The following is an 18452-nucleotide window of genomic DNA, read 5'->3' as shown; positions in this document are numbered from 1 at the left end:
TATTAATTACACCCTAAATGTATATTGGTTTTTTGACAGTTATACCTTAAATGTATATTGTGTATTTGGGGTTTTTTTTGTAGGGTATACATAATACCCTAAATGTATATTGGTTGTTCGGATTGACTTTCAGTGAGTTTATGGTTAACTGAAATCCCCATGTCTTTTCATATATGAGGAGTTACAAGTTTATGTGTCTCAGACAGAACTTGTACTGTTGACATTTTAAATGCATATGCTACATCTATGTCAATTACTAGATTTGATCCTGCTGTTAAGGTTTTTGGATCCCTGAATTTGATCACCCACTATATTAATTTCCTTCTGCTGCTGCTGCTAAGCTGCTTCAGTCGTGTCCGGCTCTGTGCGACCCCATAGACGGCAGCCCACCAGGCTCCCCCATCCCTGGGATTCTCCAGGCAAGAACACTGGAGTAGGTTGCCATTTCCTTCTCCAATGCGTGAAAGTGAAAAGTGAAAGTGAAGTCGCTCAGTCATGTCCGACTCCTAGCGACCCCATGGACTGCAGCCTACCAGGCTCCTCTGTCCATGGGATTTTCCAGGCAAGAGTACTGAAGTTGGGTGCCATTGCCTTCTAGGCATCATGTAATACACACAGTGTGTTAGCATTACTTGATAAAAATGTGGACCACAACACTTGTAAACAGAACTGTTTTATATGTGAGAGTCAGGAGTCTTCCTTGCTGGTTGACACTGACTCAAGAACTCTTCTGATACATCAATATAATACATAGTTTGTGTATTAAACAAATTAGGTTTAACTGGACTCTCATTTTTAGCTTATTCATTTCTATCTATAAAGATATCTTTAGAGACTGTTCATACATCTTGAAATCTAGATATAACATGTCTACTAGTTAGTTTGACCTAACTAGTTCAGAACTTTAATGTTTATATCTTCCTTTTTTTTTTTTTCCCTTGTTTGCAGCCCCTTTAATTATTAGAGAATTGGGAAAACTTTGAGGATTTACTTTAGAATCTGGAGAGTAGAGGAATTCTGTTTTCAGTGTCTAGGAAGGGAAGGAAACATAGATTTAAGTACTGATACAATTAAAAACAAAAACAAAACAAAGGTGAAGAGGGAGCAGGCCAATTAGTGTATCTTCCTGAAGAAAAGGAAGGCAGTTGCACAACATTGAATATACACAACACTATCAAACTACACACTTAAAAATAATTAAGATGGGTACATTTTATGTGTATTGTGTATTTTGCCACAATTAATTTTTTTTTTAATTTAGTGAAATATAAAATAGAAAAAGAAAGCAAAGGCAGTAGATGTGAAAACCAGAATATGTCAGGGAAGGTGTCAGTTGTTTTAGTTTCTAGTCTTACACTTTTTCATAACCTGTTGGAGTCCTTCATCTAGGCTTTAGGTATCATAGCCAGTGACTTGAAATAGGAGGCGCCTCCCCTGAAAGAAAGAACCGTGTGGGTAGGGAATACTTGGAATCCTTCATTTCATCATAGTTTGTAAGAGGAGGGAGAAAAGGGAAAGGAGTGAATGAATGTGTTCTTAGAGTCTCAGGTTAGAACTTGAAGTGTATTTTTCTTTAGAAATACTTTAGGAAATGGTGTTTAGTTTCCATAGTACTTATTTATTTTAATCTTCAAGAACACCATGAATTAAATGGATATTTGTGGACTCATTTGAAATCTTGACTACCGTGTATATTGGTATGTCAGTTTGTTTCTGAGTTCAGAAGAACTAACTTGTGGATCTACTGTTAGAAGGTTCGGGATTACAATTATAAAAACTAGGATTAGAATAATGAAGTGTATTCACAATGTGCTTTTATTATTTTCAGAGAAGTCTCATGTAACAATTTATAGCTTGGAATACTAAGAAACTGTATTTGGAGTTTGGAATATTGAGTATTAACTGAGTTTGGAATACTGAGTGTTGGAATATTGAGAAAAGAGTTCAATTCTTATTTTTTTTTCCTATTAATTTATAAGCAATTGAGAAAATTGTTTAGATTACTTCCAGTAAACCTGGAATTAATGATTTGTGTTGTTTGTATGCAGATGTTCTCATTAATATAGATGGCATTAATGTGACTCACTGGAAAAGCATTTCTGTAAGAGCTTGAGATGAAGAGAACTATATTCTAATTAAGCATTCCTTAAAGTATCAATATCTGTTGTTTTGTATAGAGGTAGAAAGTATTGTTAAGCGTTACATTATCCCCAAATTACATTTTTACTGTTACCTGGATTCATTGTGGTTCTGAGTTGAATGTAACTGGATTATATTTGAAGAGAAGTTTTACTGATAACTTTGTAACTGTCAAAATTACTCCTGATGTTTTTTTTCCTTTTCTGATTAAATGCTTACTGACAAACCACAATGTTGTCATTTATTTAATTAGAAAAACCCATTCGTTAAGAAATTTTATTCAAATGGTTTATTACAAGGGAGAGGATTTATTATTGTAGTAAGAGGGAATATTGCAACAGGGCGACTGGCCATAACAGAGGGGACATATGTATACCTATGGCTGATTCATGTTGATATTTGACAGAAAACAACAAAATTCTGGAAAGCAATTCTCCTTCAATTAAAAAATAAAGATCTGTAAGCATCTCCTTTACTTTTAAATGATATCAGTAGTTAGAAAAAGCCTAGTTTTAGTATAACTTCTAAAAAGTGAATTAACTGTGATTTTGTTGCTCCTCTTCTCATTGGTAATGATTTGGACCAATTTGCCTCTAGGCTAAACAGCAGTTGAATCTACGTACGCATATGGCTGATGAAAATAAGAATGAATATGCTGCACAATTACAAAACTTTAATGGAGAACAGCACAAACATTTCTATGTAGTGATTCCTCAGATTTACAAGGTAAAATTTAGATATATGAAATTAACCTTATTTTAGATCTGAAAAACCTAGTCTTGAAATGTAAAACTTTAAAATGCCAGGCATCAGTCAGAATGTTTCTAGATTCACTAGTCATCAAAATTGGTAATAAATTTATGATTGATTATAGATGTGAAAAGTAATTTTTTTTTACTTTGAAATCACAAATTTTTCTACAGATTTCATAGTGGTATATTAAATAATTCACTAAAACAATGACATTTCTAGATAAATTCTCATGCTACATTAAGTATTGTGAGATGGGAGACTTCATTGGAATTTTGTATTGTAGTCTGCTTATCTAGAATTTGGACGTAGCCTTTGACACTATAACAGGATCATTGGCGTTAGTCCAGATGGCAGAAATAAATCTTAAATGCATTTGCTAGCCTGGTTTTTGCCTGCTTGTCTTCCTAGCTGTCAGATCATAAATGTAATTCAGGCTTCTAAACCCCATCCATCATCATTTAGCAGTTGCCAAACAGCCCTCAGGTAAAGACCCTGGAATTTACATGAAGGTGAAATTATGTTACTGCCTATTCTAGAAAGAAGAGAAATTAGAAAAAAGGGATTTAGTGAAACAGTGTTGAAAGAAGTGGTACCTGGGAGAGCTGAGCTTATGTGAAAAGTGTACACAGTCCAACATGTACACCTGTGGCTGATTCATGGCAATGTATGGCAAAAACCACCACAGTATTGTAAAGTAATTAGCCTCTAATTAAAATTAATTAATTAAATTTTTTTTTAAAGTGTCAGTCCAAATACACCCCCCGCCCCAGCCAAGCTATTAATAGAACTACAAAGGAAACTGCAAAGGAAGCATAGTGAGAGGTGGTGGACTAGAGAAAGTATGATATTGGTCGTTTAATCCAGGGCATCTAGTCAGCCAGTCCTCACTCTGTAGTGCTTTTCTAAACTTAATAGCTAAGTCTTCATATTCAGGGGAGACCTTAATTTGTAGATTCACTGCTTTGTTATGTTTGGGGGCTTGCTCTTTTTGTTTGGACTTTGCTATGGAGCAGTCTTGCCACTTTGTGATACTGGATTCAGTCCTTCTGTGAAAATGCTGGTCTCAAAATAAATTCCCAGGCTTTGGGAAGTAAAGAGGAAAAAATAGTATGAAGGCTATAGGAGTTAGGGGACTTAAGCAGTGTAATTGCTTCCTAAAAAGAAGAAAGGTCATTGTTGTTGACAAATAGGAAGTGTCAAAAATTGCCTTTAAGTTATTTGGCTTCATGTGCCCTGGCATAATTCTGAATAGCAGGTGCCAGTGAATTTTTTGAGTAGGGATCCCATACATGTACCACTTTGACCTTGCAGCTTCTTGTTTTTCCTCTTGTGTCCCCAACCTTTTGACACTTTAAGCTGTAGACTGTAGTAGGTTTGGGTGCCTGTTAGTATGTGGTTGACTGTGGATTCTTAGTCCAGCCAGATCTTGGCAAAGTGTTCTGAACTAACTTAAGGGTTTAGAAGTCTCACGTTTGTATATGTTGTATGCCAGCTGCTTGAAAAAGAAATAAAAGTCTCAAAATTTCTGTTTTCAAATGAAACTTTACTGAAGAATAAAAGGCAGAGGTTGTATGAAGCAGGGAGCTGGTAAGCTGTAGGGAGTCCCTTATAAGGCTTGAAAACCGGTGTCACCTGGTTTTAGGATATACTAAGCCTTGAATTTTTATTCTTTTGCTATTTCACAGGCCTCAAGTTTTAAGTGCTTTCACTCTGTAGCACTTGTTAAAAGGTACTTAAAACAGTGTAACTGTTTGGGGATATCTTCGTGGGATTTTTGTTTGTTTGTTTTTTGGAAGGGAGTTTCTTCAGAATGAAAAGTCAATTTTCTTTTTTTTTAAATTCCTAATTATTAGCAACTGCAAGAAATGGATGAACGAAGGACTATTAAACTTAGTGAGTGTTACAGAGGATTTGCAGACTCAGAACGGAAAGTTATTCCTATCATTTCAAAGTGTTTGGAAGGAATGATTCTTGCAGCAAAATCAGTTGACGAAAGAAGAGTAAGTGTTTTATAATTTGAATAATGTATTTGATTTAAATTAATGAAATGGATTGGGGGGAGTAATTGATGGATTATTGATTTTAAGTTATATTCTGTATAAGTAAGTCTGGCTATACATTAGACTCCTTCAGGCTGTAAGGATCACTTTAAACACTAAAGTTCTAATCATTTAAAAGAGTTCTAATGCTTCTCTTTCTTTTCCCCACTAATTTTTCAGTTCTATTCCAAGAGTATAACTAACTTGTAAACTGTATGTTGCAAACTGTATTATACTATTATCATTTAAACTGTTAGAGAAAGTTTAAAGAAAGTTTAAAGAAGGAAATGGTCAGATCTAGAGTTAAAAGAGTTCCTTATTGCCAGAAGAGTTGGCATTTGAGTTGCATTCTGAACCGTGAGTAGTATATGAATGATGGCCCATGAGAAAAGAAAGGAGAGCATTGTGAGTAGAAGTAACTGCCTTGAAGAAGCCCTTCTCATGCAGGCTGCAGTCATCAGGGTGTACACACTGAGCCTCAACCAACATCCTTGTTTTAGAATCATCATGTCAACCTGTGACCCTGAATCCATTTCATTACCCATTTCTTTTTATCAGTCTTTTTTTTTTTTTTTAATTGGAGTATGGTTGATTTACAGTTTTGTGCCAGTCTCTGCTGTACAGCAAAATGACAGTTATGTACATATATACATTCCTTTTTATATTCTTGTCCATTATACTTTATCAAAGGGTATAGAGTATAGTTCCCTGTGTTCTGCATCTACAGTAGGACCTTGTTGTTTATCCATTCTAGATATATAATAGTTTGCATCTACTAACTCTAAACTCCCAGACCATCCCTCTCTTTTCCCTTTTTTGTGTTCATTACCTATTTTTTTAAATCTGATTTAGGTTAAAAGAAATTGACTTTCTTTGTATTGTCTTTCTGGCAAAAAGTCTTAAGATATTTCAATTCTTCTGATCTGTTTCTAAAGATAATAAGAAGCCCTGTTCTTCTTGAAGAAATAAATTTAATTATCTTATTATATCTTGAGTAAGGTTTAGAAAAGTTCTCGTACCGGTTATTTTTCAGTAAATATTGATTTAATGACTCAGAAACTGAGGATATGAGAGAAGAGAAAGAAAAGAGAACCAGTGTTTGGGGAGTGCAAAATAGGTACTGCATATTTTAGTCTTGACAGCAGGTTGGTTTTGTATGAGTGAGGATCTTTCCTGTAACAGAATTCTGACTTAAATAAAAGAAAGAAAAGATTTGGGGGTTCTTTAATTGGGAATTCAAAGTTACATCTTGGTGTGACGGATCCAAGATTAGAAATATAGTTAGGTCCCTCCTCCTCTCAACCTGTTCTTACCCTTTAGCAAATGATTGGTGTGGGTGGCATTAGTGACAAAAAAAAAAAAGTAAGGTATAACTTAAGGATGACTTTTGACTTAAGTGATAGGCAAAATGTACTATCAGCAGAAATAAGGAATAAAATAGGAGAGGTTGGTTGGAGTGCGGGAGGAGTTTGTAAAGAATTCTGTTTGAAACTAATGAGTTTAAAGTGTCAGTAAAACATTCACATAGAGGTATATGTATGTCCAAAACTAGCATGTAATACTTAGGTGAGCTTTACGGTTTTGGGTGAATGGTCTAAGCTTTACAATTTCAGAGTTACTTTTTACACTCTACTGTTTGTGAGATCTTCATTGCTCTGTTAATATTTCCAAGTATGTCTTTAATACATTTTATTTATCCTTTCCCCTTTTGGGTAAATGGAAGCCTTTCTGCTTGTCTCCTACCCTGTTTTACAGTTAGACACCCTTTCCTCTATTCTGTAAAACAGAAAACCTTTTTCCTTTTTCCTTTAAAACTTGGAATTTCTTCTTGAGAGTAACCTCTTCCTATATCCTTTTTTGTCAGTTAGAAGTTAAATATCAGCTAACTACTCAAGATGAAATTCAGTGGGTTAAAGCTATGGAGTGAAAACATCCATGACTATTACAAATTTTATAAGTGGTCATTTGTTTGTGAAATTTTTTTATAGGAATTAAAATATTTAGGGGTTATTTCATATTTACAGGAAATAATTATTTATTTTGAACCTTTAATAAGTATTGTAGAATTATTTCTTTAAATTTTTATTTGTTTTCTGACACAGATTTAAGATTTTGAAAGCTAATATGGTACTGTTCTTACATGTAGGACTCTCAGATGGTAGTAGACTCCTTTAAGTCTGGATTTGAACCTCCCGGAGACTTTCCATTTGAAGATTACAGTCAGCATATTTATAGAACCATTTCTGATGGGACTATCAGTGCATCCAAACAAGAAAGTGGAAAGGTGGATGCCAAAACCACAGTAGGAAAGGCCAAGGGCAAGTTGTGGCTCTTTGGAAAGAAGCCAAAGGTAAAAGTCATTAAAATTTTCTGAGCTGATGATTTTGTTCTAGTCTGTCATTTAAAATAATATAGATATTGGATGGATAATGGTTTACTATTAATAGAGAATAAATATTTTTATATGAATGATTCAATTAACTTTTCACTTAGAAACATAGAATTTTGTACCTTAATAATAAAAATTAATTCTGAATTTAACATCATTTAATGAGTAAAAATATTAAATAAGTAGTATCTCTTAAATTATATACTTTTGAAATTTCATTTGTATGTAGTTTCAGTTCAAATTTTTTAGGAATCATGATGTGACTGTGAGATCACTGAAATTGCAGTTCTCAATTGGAATGATTGATCACAGCAAAAATAAATGTCAAATTAGGTCTTACAGATCATACTAACAGTTATTTTTATCATCCATGTGAATATTTTTATCATCCATGTGAATATTTAATGGGAAGGGGCTCAATGCGTGTAATTATTTGAAGTTTTAAAAAATCTCTAGTTTATTAAGAGAGTCTCTCTCTTAACTTCTTGTCTAAACCCATCTTTTGATGTGCTGGTTATTTTAGATAAATTTAGCTCAGCCAGTGAGCAATTGGAATAAATGAGTATTTAATCTTATCAATTTAATGGCTATAAAGTGTCATATCAGTAGGAGAATAGATAATCTGATGTTCTGTATTTGTTAAAGTATAGATTATTTTAATTCATTTTTCTGCTTTTGACATATGAATTTAGATAACATTTAACTCAAATTATAATATAGCTATAAAAATCTTTAAAAGCACAATTAACTCAAGCTTTATTTATGCTTTTCATAACATTGTTCCATCGAGAAGTTGAGAGGTGAGACTTTTTTAAGACAGATCAGAGTAGCTAGGAAAACTTAGATAAACAAGGAATACTGAAAATTTTTTTTAAAAAAGAGGTGCAACAGGGATGAAATAGAAACAGAGATGAAAGCCACAAATGTAATGAATTTTTTTTTGCTTGTTTATGATAGTAGTTACAGTTTTAATACTTTATTTTAATAGATATTGCCTGTTTAGATAACTTTAACTATAGCTTCTGCCGTTATCTCTGACAAGTATAGGTTAAGTGTGACTAACTAGGTGGTTTTAATAATCTATAAATCAGAAGATATTTTTTTATCTAGGTCATATTGCTCTCTCTAACCTTATAATTTGTATACTCTATATTTTCAGTCTGTTAGCTTGTAAAAAAGTGATCAAATGAAATGGTACATTTTTAAAAGTACATTTGACTTTAAAATGACAGTTCTGGCAAAACTGTGTTAAGATTCTTATAATATTTTTACAGAAAACTATTTGAGATATATTTTGTAAAAAGTATGTTGCCAAAAATAGAATTTTCATTTAGGAAAAAAAGGTATGCACATTTGGCTTATTGATTCCTTTCTTTATTTCCATATTAGCCACAATCCCCACCCTTAACCCCTACTAGTTTATTCACATCCAGTACTCCTAATGGGTCCCAGTTTCTCACATTCTCCATTGAGCCCGTGCATTATTGTATGAATGAAATAAAAACAGGGAAGCCCAGAATTCCTTCTTTCAGAAGTCTCAAAAGAGGGGTAAGTTTAATAATGGGTTAAAATGCATGACGGCCTATTGTGTGTGTAGTGTGGCTTTTAATACTCTCCACCCTCATTATAAGGCTCTCTCCTATAAATATATAGTTTAAAACACCACAGAATTAAGTATAGCTGCCCTCAAGTTAAAAATAACTCCTCTTTATAACATTTGAAATGCTCAACCATAAAAGAATGGTATTATAAAGAGGGTGCTGGGTACAATCATATTAGCTATTTTTCTTTTTTTTTGTTTATGTGAAGTCATATGTCCACCATTGTCTTGTAATGTATTTACATTTTTAAGACTTTCAGTAATTTGTCACTGAAATTATTCATGTAATAATCTGTCACTAGTGACTTCTGTGAATTTTATAAAGTATTATTTTGTTGGCAAAAAAAAAAATAAAGTTCCATTTTAATTTTAATTGCCCTACTTTCAGAAACATAAAACACAATTGCCAATAGTTAAATTTAAAAAATCAAAGACAGGCATGTTAAATAATCAAGATTGTAGATCAAATTAAAATAATATATTGCAAAGTATATTGTATAAGTTATAAAGCCTATAAAAATACTAGATTTTATTGAGTAATGGATACATGGAATTTGTTTTCTTAAACTGAAAAAAAAAAAAAGTTTTTTACCAAATTTTTCATTTTTTTCCCCATAAGCTAGCCTTTATCATTTACTTATAACTAAAGATTCCCTTGGAGAAGGAAATGGCAACCTACTCCAGTATTCTTGCCTGGAAAATCCCATGGATGGAGGAGCCTGGTGGGATACAGTCCATGGAGTTGCAGAGAGTCAGACAGGACTGAAAGACTAACACAAAGATACTCTGCAAATGAAAAGTTTTAGGATAGTGAAAAACAAATACTAAACTGTTTCTTAGCAACAACTGTTAAATACTACTGATAAATTAGTGTTAATTCATTATGTTAGACTAATTTCTGTTGTTTAAGATCTGATTTGAAGGGCATGGTTGTAATATTCATAGCTCGTAATTTAGATACATTTAGATTTGTATGAGCATTTGTTTAGACATATAAAAATCTTAGGTGTAATAACCCACAGATGAGAACTCAAGAGTTTGTTAGTGTCATAAGAAGTCTAGTTGTTAACAGCATTGCACTCACTCTTGGACTTACTCTTACTTTCAGTCCCTCTCTCCTTTCTCTCTCCCTGCTGCTACTCCCTTCCTCTCTCCCTTTCTCCCCTTTCTTTTTCCTGTTCTGTCTAGCCTGTATGCTTCTCACTCTTCGGTAACAGTTTCTATCTTTAAATTGCTTTAGTTGGGTTTCTCTTTTGGTCATATGTAGAACAAGATACATATCTTATAGGGCAATATTATATTATTATTTGCTTTTCTACTCAAACAGTATGACAAGCTAATTGGTGTTAACAAGGCAACAGAAATGTCCCAGTGTATTACATTCTTTTGGGGACTTCCTTTTTTTCCTGTAATGACCTGAACTTCTTTGCATTACCTTTCCTAATTCTGTGTGTGAATGTAGGTTAATTCATGGCATTCTGAAAAGTCCCTGTGAATGAGTCTGTGTTACCCTTACAGGCACTACAGGTGCCTGTAATCAGTTTTAAAAGCTCTTTTCACTTGTTTAAAAGACTTTAAGAAATCATACTTGGGATTTTTGTTGCCTGAATTATGAGAGTAGAATTAATTCCCATCTTTCTTCTTTGTGATGACTTAGACTTCATTAAATATTATGCTCTTGCAGAAATCAATGGTAATCAAAAATTGCAATTATGTTTGTAATTTCTAGGAGCCATATTTTTGGAATCTCTCAGGTATCCTGCATATCGAGTCTACCAGGGCCAGTTACAGTACCTTGCACAGCATAGTCTTAGGGATATGAAGTACATACAATTCTGTGAAAAAAAGTTTAGTTAGTTAGAACTGTGAGCCCTGGAGAAAGAAGCTTAAATAAGTGACATCTTTATTGTTACTGAATAAATTCATAGGTAGAATTTTATAACTGTCGAACTTAAAAGTGTCTGTGTGGTCATTACTTATTATATTTCCACATATTGCTTCAGCTTTAAATACTAGGACATTTGTTGGGGTAGGGAGGCTAATTCCAGTAGGCCAAAATGGTTGCATTTATTATTAGTTATCATGCCAAAGAAAAAAGCAGTATGCAAGATAGAAAATATGATAGACAAACCAGCTGGAGAATGGAGAATAGAACAGGAAGTATAAAGTTCATTACCTTGGCATTGAGAAGTTTCTTTCTGCTTTGATTGATATTTGGTAGTTTAATTGATACTATTTCAAAATTGTGTTTTATTTCCACTTAAGAATGTTCTCAATATAGAAAAGGAAGAAGATATGCTTTAACAAACCATTTATGTGTTTTTACATGAATTTACATGTAAGTCCATAAAACTGAAAAAGTCTTATGGTTTATTAAAGCTGATGAGTTGTACCATTCAAATCAGAATCTTGTTTTGAGCTATATTTGTTTCATCATTTTTCTTAAATATCTGCTTTTGGCTTTTATAAAAATTTATAATTTCTTTCATTCTTAAGAAAACCTGCAGTTTCCATTATCTTTAAGGACATGAGAAATGTTATATTGGACCAGTGTTTTTTAATTTGATGGTGGTACTGGTAGACTTTTTCTGAGGGATGAGGGTCTATAATTTCCTTCTGTGACATCAAGGTCTAACCTTAAATAGATATTTAGTGCACATTCAAAAGCTATTTAATATAGAAATGAATAATTTTTAACTACTTCATTGGTGCTTACTGGGTGCTCCTTTTTCTTAGTGTATATATATATATATATATATTTATCTAGCAGTAGTGAGTCCATCTAGCAAGTCCATGTTTACTGTCTAAATTATTCATGATCTTATAGGCTTATAGAGTCATTTTTGTAAGCTTTTATTATCCAGAATACTGTTCTCAGGATTTTCCTACCTTAAAGTTAAATACACGTAATAATTTGAATTGCTTAACTGATTTCCTTTTTAGCTCCCTTATGTATTTATTAAGATATAGGAGGTATGTGAAATTTTCAGTATAGTATTTCTCTATTGAACATGAATTGCTTTAAAAAAGACAAAATATATTTCTAATATTTACGAAGAACTTGAGTTTTTATATCCCCAAATCTAATGAACTGTGATTTTACTGTCTAATTAATAGTAAAACTAAGTTAGCTAAAAACTGAAACATTTAATATTTCAGTTTTAACTATATTACTCTTTTCTCTAAAATGTATTAATAAAGAAACTGGAAAAATAAGCTGCTTGAGATTATCATAAAAGAAATTCAAATAATTTACCTATTTTGTTTCTTATTGATATGATTTTGTTTTAATAATATTTATAGAAGACCATAAATATCTTATAAAAATTTAAAACTCGAATCTTAACAGGAATTTTGTCATAGCAAAATAAGTTGTGGTTTTTGTTCCCTGAAACTACTGACAGTCTAAAGAATGTTAAGCTTAATTTGGAAAGATAATGGATAGCATATGTCATCTTTTCTTATCATTGTAACCATTAATATATATGGCCAGATCATCAGCGATAAGGGGTAGATATTTTTCTCAGCTATTTATTAAAATCTGTATTTTTATGTGAAATTCTACCTGATGTCCTCCATATTCTCTAAAACACCTTGGCTTAGTAAACAGGGAAAAACAGAAATTTTAGAAACTGCTAAACAAATGCAGTGAATGTGAAGATAAACTTTGTAAGTTCTCCTGGGTATTATGAGTCACTGTGTGTGAGTATGTGGGTGTGCGCACACACGTATGCATGTGTACATGTGTGTTTAGTTGGGATGCTTGACAGATGCAATGCCGGTTGCAGAACCCTGGGAACCCACAGAATATGGATGATACATACATAAGCATATATATATATTTATATATTCATAATATGAGAGGACTCGGCTATGTCGGATTTTCAGAAAGAATAAATTTTAACCAGTTTTCTAAAAATCAAAGTTATATTTTTAGTGTTGCTTTTCGAGTGTATGGATTTCAGAATGAAAACTGAAAAAGAGAAGCTATATCTTCAAAGCAAAATTCAACCCATATATTGTATCTGTTAGCAAATATGTATGGGAAACATGAATCTAGGTGGCTCATTATTATTTTGATAATAGTGTGTTTTTTTAATGTGTCTGTACATTAAAAATAGCATCTTAAAACTAAAGTAGAAATGTTACCCTTATCTACCCATGACATATTCAAGTTCAAAACAATATTTTGAATTATAAAAATTCAGATAATGATGTTTAATGCATTGGGAAGAGTATTCCATTCTTTAATACTACATATAATATTTCTTTAAAACGGCTAATATTAGATCTTTATGTTCAACTTTTTGAGCATTAGGATTTTGAGAATGAAGAGCTGTATATGTGAAATCCACTTATGTAAAAGTTCTCTTTTAAAGAAGAAAATACATGATTGCTGATAAAATCATTACTATTTACTTTTGAGTTTTAGTTGCACTTAGAAAATATCTGCCCATTATCATCAGTGTATATATTTTTTTTTTGCAAGTAATTTACTTTCCCCAAAATGTGGTTACAGTTGTTTTTCTGGCATAATTGTTTGGATTGTGAAGTGTACATGATTTATTTTAATATCGTAAAAAAAAAAAAAAAACAGTATAAGTTATTGCATCTTCTGTATTATGGTTTCATGTGAATAATATACCATTTCTTTCTATTTTCCATTGAACTATTCAGTGGTCGGTGAAGATGGTAAGCCTTATGTGCTGATGTGTATACTGTGCCAGTATTAAATATATCACAAAACATTGTTTTGTTTAATTTAAAGCAAAGTGGTAAGGTCCATCCCCACATGTTACCTTGTGTGTCTTTTCTTTCTATAATCCATAGTCCAACACATGCCAGTACCTTTGATGTCATAAAATTTAATAATAATGTGGTTAACTGTAACTCATTAAGCACTTAAATGTTATTGGGTGGAGTCTTTTCATGTTACAGAGAATAAAATTAAACATCATTTTAAAAGTTACCTGGTGGAACAAAAGTTTATGTTTTTACAAAAGGAAAATTAAAAATGATTTTTCTTAACTCTGTAAAAAGAAAGATCCTGTAAGTTTGATATGTAGTTTATCACAAACATCATTAGATTTTCCAAAAAGTGAAAAAGAAAGATTTCCTACTCGTTTCATTAGTCAGTGCTTTCTTTTTGTCTACTACTTGAATGGGGATGAAAGTACAAATAACCTAAATATCGTGTGTGTGCGCGTGTATGTGTGCATGTGTAGTATTCCTTTATACATATGTTTCAAACAAATTAATGAAACTGCATTGTGAAGACCTAACATAAAAATTATTGGGTGTTTACATAGTTTCTCATTTTTGGAAAACAAACCAGTCTTTTTCAGACTCTTGCAGTTTGACCCTTTATGAATTACCATGTAGTAGAAGAGGTTTTTTAATGTCTCAGAGTCTTCTTTACAGCCATAGGAAATAGAATGAGTTTAGTTCTCATATTCTATAAAGGAATATGTTATAATGTCAAAATGGGATATTAGAGATTCAAGTGCCTAGCTATTGTTAATAAATTTGAGAACAGTTTCATTACAGATAGTGAAAAGAAATTTGGAAGATTTATGTCTAAAGTCATTGTGAATTTATTACAATACTGCCAACAAAACCATATTGAAATATACTTTTTCATTTCATTATATTTTTATCTTTGGCACAATATAATAGTTTTCAAACTATTGTACCTCAAATTAGATTAAATCTGACAACTTATATTTCTAATTGACCCCTAAATTTAAAGGCACTTTGTAGGAAATTTTGCCATTTGTTTATTTACATCAGATTTTTTGTGATTGATGGATTTTTATTTCTGGTGACTGGTAGATTAAAAAGCAAAGGTCACTTAGGAAAGATGTCCTCTTTTTTTCAAGGCAGGCTTATTGAATATCTGTAATGTTCAGGTCATTTGCATAAAATTTTGTTATGAATTAAATGTTATATTTGATCATGTATTATCTGAAAGGTGAGTTTGATTTTTTAAGAGAAACACAAATGATGAAATAAAGCTGTTTAACTATGTTATAGGCATAAATGGCTCAAAGAGCAAGGATGCATTTGTTGTGGGAGTTTATTTCAGCAATACTTTAAAAATTGAACTTATATGTTCTTAAAATCCCCATTTTTAAAATAAAAATGAAGAATAATAGTTGTCATCAATTTTTGAGTATGTAAAATCTTACATAAACATAGGCTCATATTAAACAGAATCAATACTTGCTAACATTGGATGTAGTTGTGTCATCTTTAAGCAGATAACTAAGGTAACAATGACATGATTAATATTTAAGAGGAGAAAGACATCATTTGAATCACAAGTTACATCAAAGTACTAGAATGTTTTCTTAAATGATGTAGTTTTCTTGAATATAAAAACATTAAAAATTTTCAGACATTGAGGATCCTTCCTAAATAAGGATTTTGTCTTTCTTTGGATTATATCTCTATTTCAAGAACTGAGGTATGGTTGTACAGAAGGATAATTGAAAATAAATCCCTTATTGGAATATAATTTTGACTGACATTTCACACAGTGGATAGTTCTACCTTTTTATTTTTTAATGATCAAGTATGTTTTGGTCCTAATGAATGGTTTAATAAATGTAGTCACTCAAAGACTGTGTAATATTAAAATATTTTTCATTAGTTTGCCTTTATGAGGTAAGTTGCTTAATTGACTCAATTATATAAACTTTTAATATGTTCAGTCTTAACATTTGTAATATCCTTACTGTCATGGCAATAGATTTGATTTGGGAATGTGGTGGAATATGTTATATATAAAATATTTTGTATAGATGAGAAATGTTACATGTTTCCATTTCGTTGTTGTTGCTGTAAGAAGGTTCATCTGTATTTATTTTAACTCTGCCAAGACCTGAATATAATGTTATACTGGTAATAACCAGTTTTCTGGATCTGGTGATATTTTTACCTATTCTATTTCATGATTTTATAAAGTGACTGGAATCTGAACTCTTTCTTCAGTATGATTATTTTAATTAACATACATGTACATACATATGTAGATTTCTTTTTCTTAAAAGGAGTCGTTGGGCTAATTTGAAATTAAAATTGATATATATTCTTTCTTTATAATAGGTGTATTTTAGAAATAAAATTTCATGAAAGTATTTTTATAATGATTTAGATTCTCTTTTCAGGGCCCAGCACTAGAAGATTTCAGTCATCTGCCACCAGAACAGAGACGTAAAAAACTGCAGCAGCGCATTGATGAACTTAACAGAGAACTACAGAAAGAATCAGATCAAAAGTATTTTCCCATTAAGTCCTCTCTATTATTCCTTTCGGAGTCTAATATGAATGATATGTTTAAATGTGGGGTATAAAAGGCTTAAAAATTATACATCCTAATTGAAATACTTTTTCAGGGAAAACTAGATTTTGGAAAATTGTGTGATTGCTCTGTGATATTTTTAAACTGAAATGTTAGAGAGTTTCTTAGGTTCAGTTTACTTATTGGATGCTAATAGTGTATGTGTATGTCTTCCATAAAATTTAAAGATAGTTTTGATTTATTATCAAGGGTATATACTTTGATAATTTTTGTTTTGCTTTGGTATGTAAATGGAGCTCAATAGAAATCTGAGGCTGAAATTACTGTGCAGCAGAAATGTTGGAAAACGGTGTTTAATTACTTGCAACTGCAGATCATTCACTCATAGCTTTAATTTTTTTTCAACTTCATAAAGAGTTTCTTTTGGTTCAGTTTTATTTTAGTAAATATAGAAATTTATATATGATGAATAAAGGGTTATTACAGTGATTGGTAACTTATATCTGCTGTTACACTGAAGATAAAATTGAAGCTTAAACTCTAACATGAGTGATTGAAGAATTCATATTTGAGAATCATCTGAAGATAGGTGGTATTAGTCAATTATGTCTCAGTGAAACTGGAAAAAACAAAGCAATGAGATCCTCCTTAAAAAGAAGGACCGTAGGATGAGACGAGAAGAAATCTGTCATTTTATGAAATACACTTAAGGATGAACAGAAAAAAAGGAGGAGCCAGTGAGGGAAATAATGAGATAAAGGTAAAAGGAAAGAAAAAGAAAATATTACCTCCAGGAAATCAAGGAAGAAAAGAGTATTAGGGGATGTTAGTAATGTCAGATGTTAAGAGTCCAGAGGAGCTAATTGAGGCATAATTTACAGTGGTAAGATTGGAGAAGTGAAGAGGATGAGTGATGTGAACTTAGAGAGAGGTGGTATAGATGGGTTGGGAGGATGACAGTGCTCTGAAGTAAGGTAAGGAACACCAGTGGAATAATGTGTCTGGATGGGGGCATGTAGTGACTTTGATTTGGGACATGATGAGTTTAAGAACATTGGGGAATATTCTTCCAGCCCTTGATTAAATCTATATAATCTCATTTAGGAAGCAAGAAATGAGACATGAAATCTTTTTTGAAAAAATTATAAATGTTTTAAAAGACTGTCTCTATAAATTACTAATATTCATTATGTACATGATCAACTTTGTGCAGATTATCTTTAATCAGGTAATGTTTGATTAAAGTTAAAGAACTAGGACTCTTAAGATTAGGCTGCATGTGAGTCCCCAGAATCAAATGAAACTCTTTTACCTGGAAACATGTGAAGTGAATGTTTAATTTTGTGGCTTCCTTCTCATTTTCAGAGAAGCACTCAACAAAATGAAAGATGTATATGAGAAGAATCCACAAATGGGGGACCCAGGGAGTTTGCAGCCTAAATTAGCAGAGACCATGAATAATATTGACCGCCTGCGAATGGAAATCCACAAGAATGAGGTAGATTTGTTGTTTAGCAGTTTTCAAAGATAAGTTCATTTTTACAAACTTCATTATGATAAATTGGTTCTTGATAGAATTATCCTCAAATATTTTCTTGTAGGGTTTATAATCTAAAAGTAAGGCATCATTATGATATAAAAATAAGGTATCATCTTTAGAATTAGCCCCTCATTGAAGTTTTTTTCTTATTTAAAACTTTATGTAAAACTAAATGTTTATACTATTTTTAATCAGCTGTAACACTGATCACTGACCAAATTGAAATAAAGATTTCCCTTGTCTAAGAATTACATAATAATAAAGGCTCAAATCACATTTTCAATGTAGAATATCTTATGAACTTTAAAATATACTTATTGAGCTCAGTTTTATTTGTTTTTCCCCCTAAGGCTTGGCTCTCTGAAGTTGAAGGCAAAACAGGTGGAAGAGGAGACAGAAGACATAGCAGTGACATAAATCATCTTGTAACACAGGGACGAGAAAGGTTATTTTTGCATTTTATTTGTATTTTTTTCTCCCCCAACCCCCAGACTTTTCTCTTTTGTCCTAAATTTTGGACAATTCTCTTTTTTCCTAATCTGATAAGTTTGGCTTTTAATAACTCAGTCTTTGAACCTAAATAATTCTCTGTTCTTTACATTAGCTACAGATGAATTATGATTTCTTATTTTGCTACTCATTTCTAGTTTGTAATGCATCTAAAAACAGAGGTAGGAACTTGGAAAATT

At 31.8% G+C, this 18452-nt stretch overlaps 1 protein-coding gene across 4 annotated transcripts in view; it reads left to right on the top strand.

Moving 5' to 3' along the window:
* Positions 1–18452, top strand: part of FNBP1L (formin binding protein 1 like) — a 119461-nt gene that overhangs the window by 89238 nt on the left and 11771 nt on the right. For 3 of the 4 annotated variants that reach the window (XM_070786080.1, XM_070786079.1, XM_070786081.1), the window contains 6 exons: positions 2737–2865; positions 4746–4892; positions 7078–7281; positions 16090–16199; positions 17589–17721; positions 18114–18208. In XM_070786080.1, the coding sequence (XP_070642181.1) occupies positions 2737–2865; positions 4746–4892; positions 7078–7281; positions 16090–16199; positions 17589–17721; positions 18114–18208 (818 nt within the window). Of the gene's footprint in view, positions 1–2736; positions 2866–4745; positions 4893–7077; positions 7282–8709; positions 8869–13597; positions 13613–16089; positions 16200–17588; positions 17722–18113; positions 18209–18452 lie in introns of all 4 variants that reach the window. The other variant, XM_070786082.1, reaches the window with a different exon arrangement.

Source organism: Bos indicus, chromosome 3 (genome assembly GCF_029378745.1).
Source record: "Bos indicus isolate NIAB-ARS_2022 breed Sahiwal x Tharparkar chromosome 3, NIAB-ARS_B.indTharparkar_mat_pri_1.0, whole genome shotgun sequence".
NCBI classification, from domain to species: domain Eukaryota; kingdom Metazoa; phylum Chordata; class Mammalia; order Artiodactyla; family Bovidae; genus Bos; species Bos indicus.
Note: the sequence above shows the minus strand (reverse complement) of the source record. Positions and strands in the feature narration are given on the sequence as shown.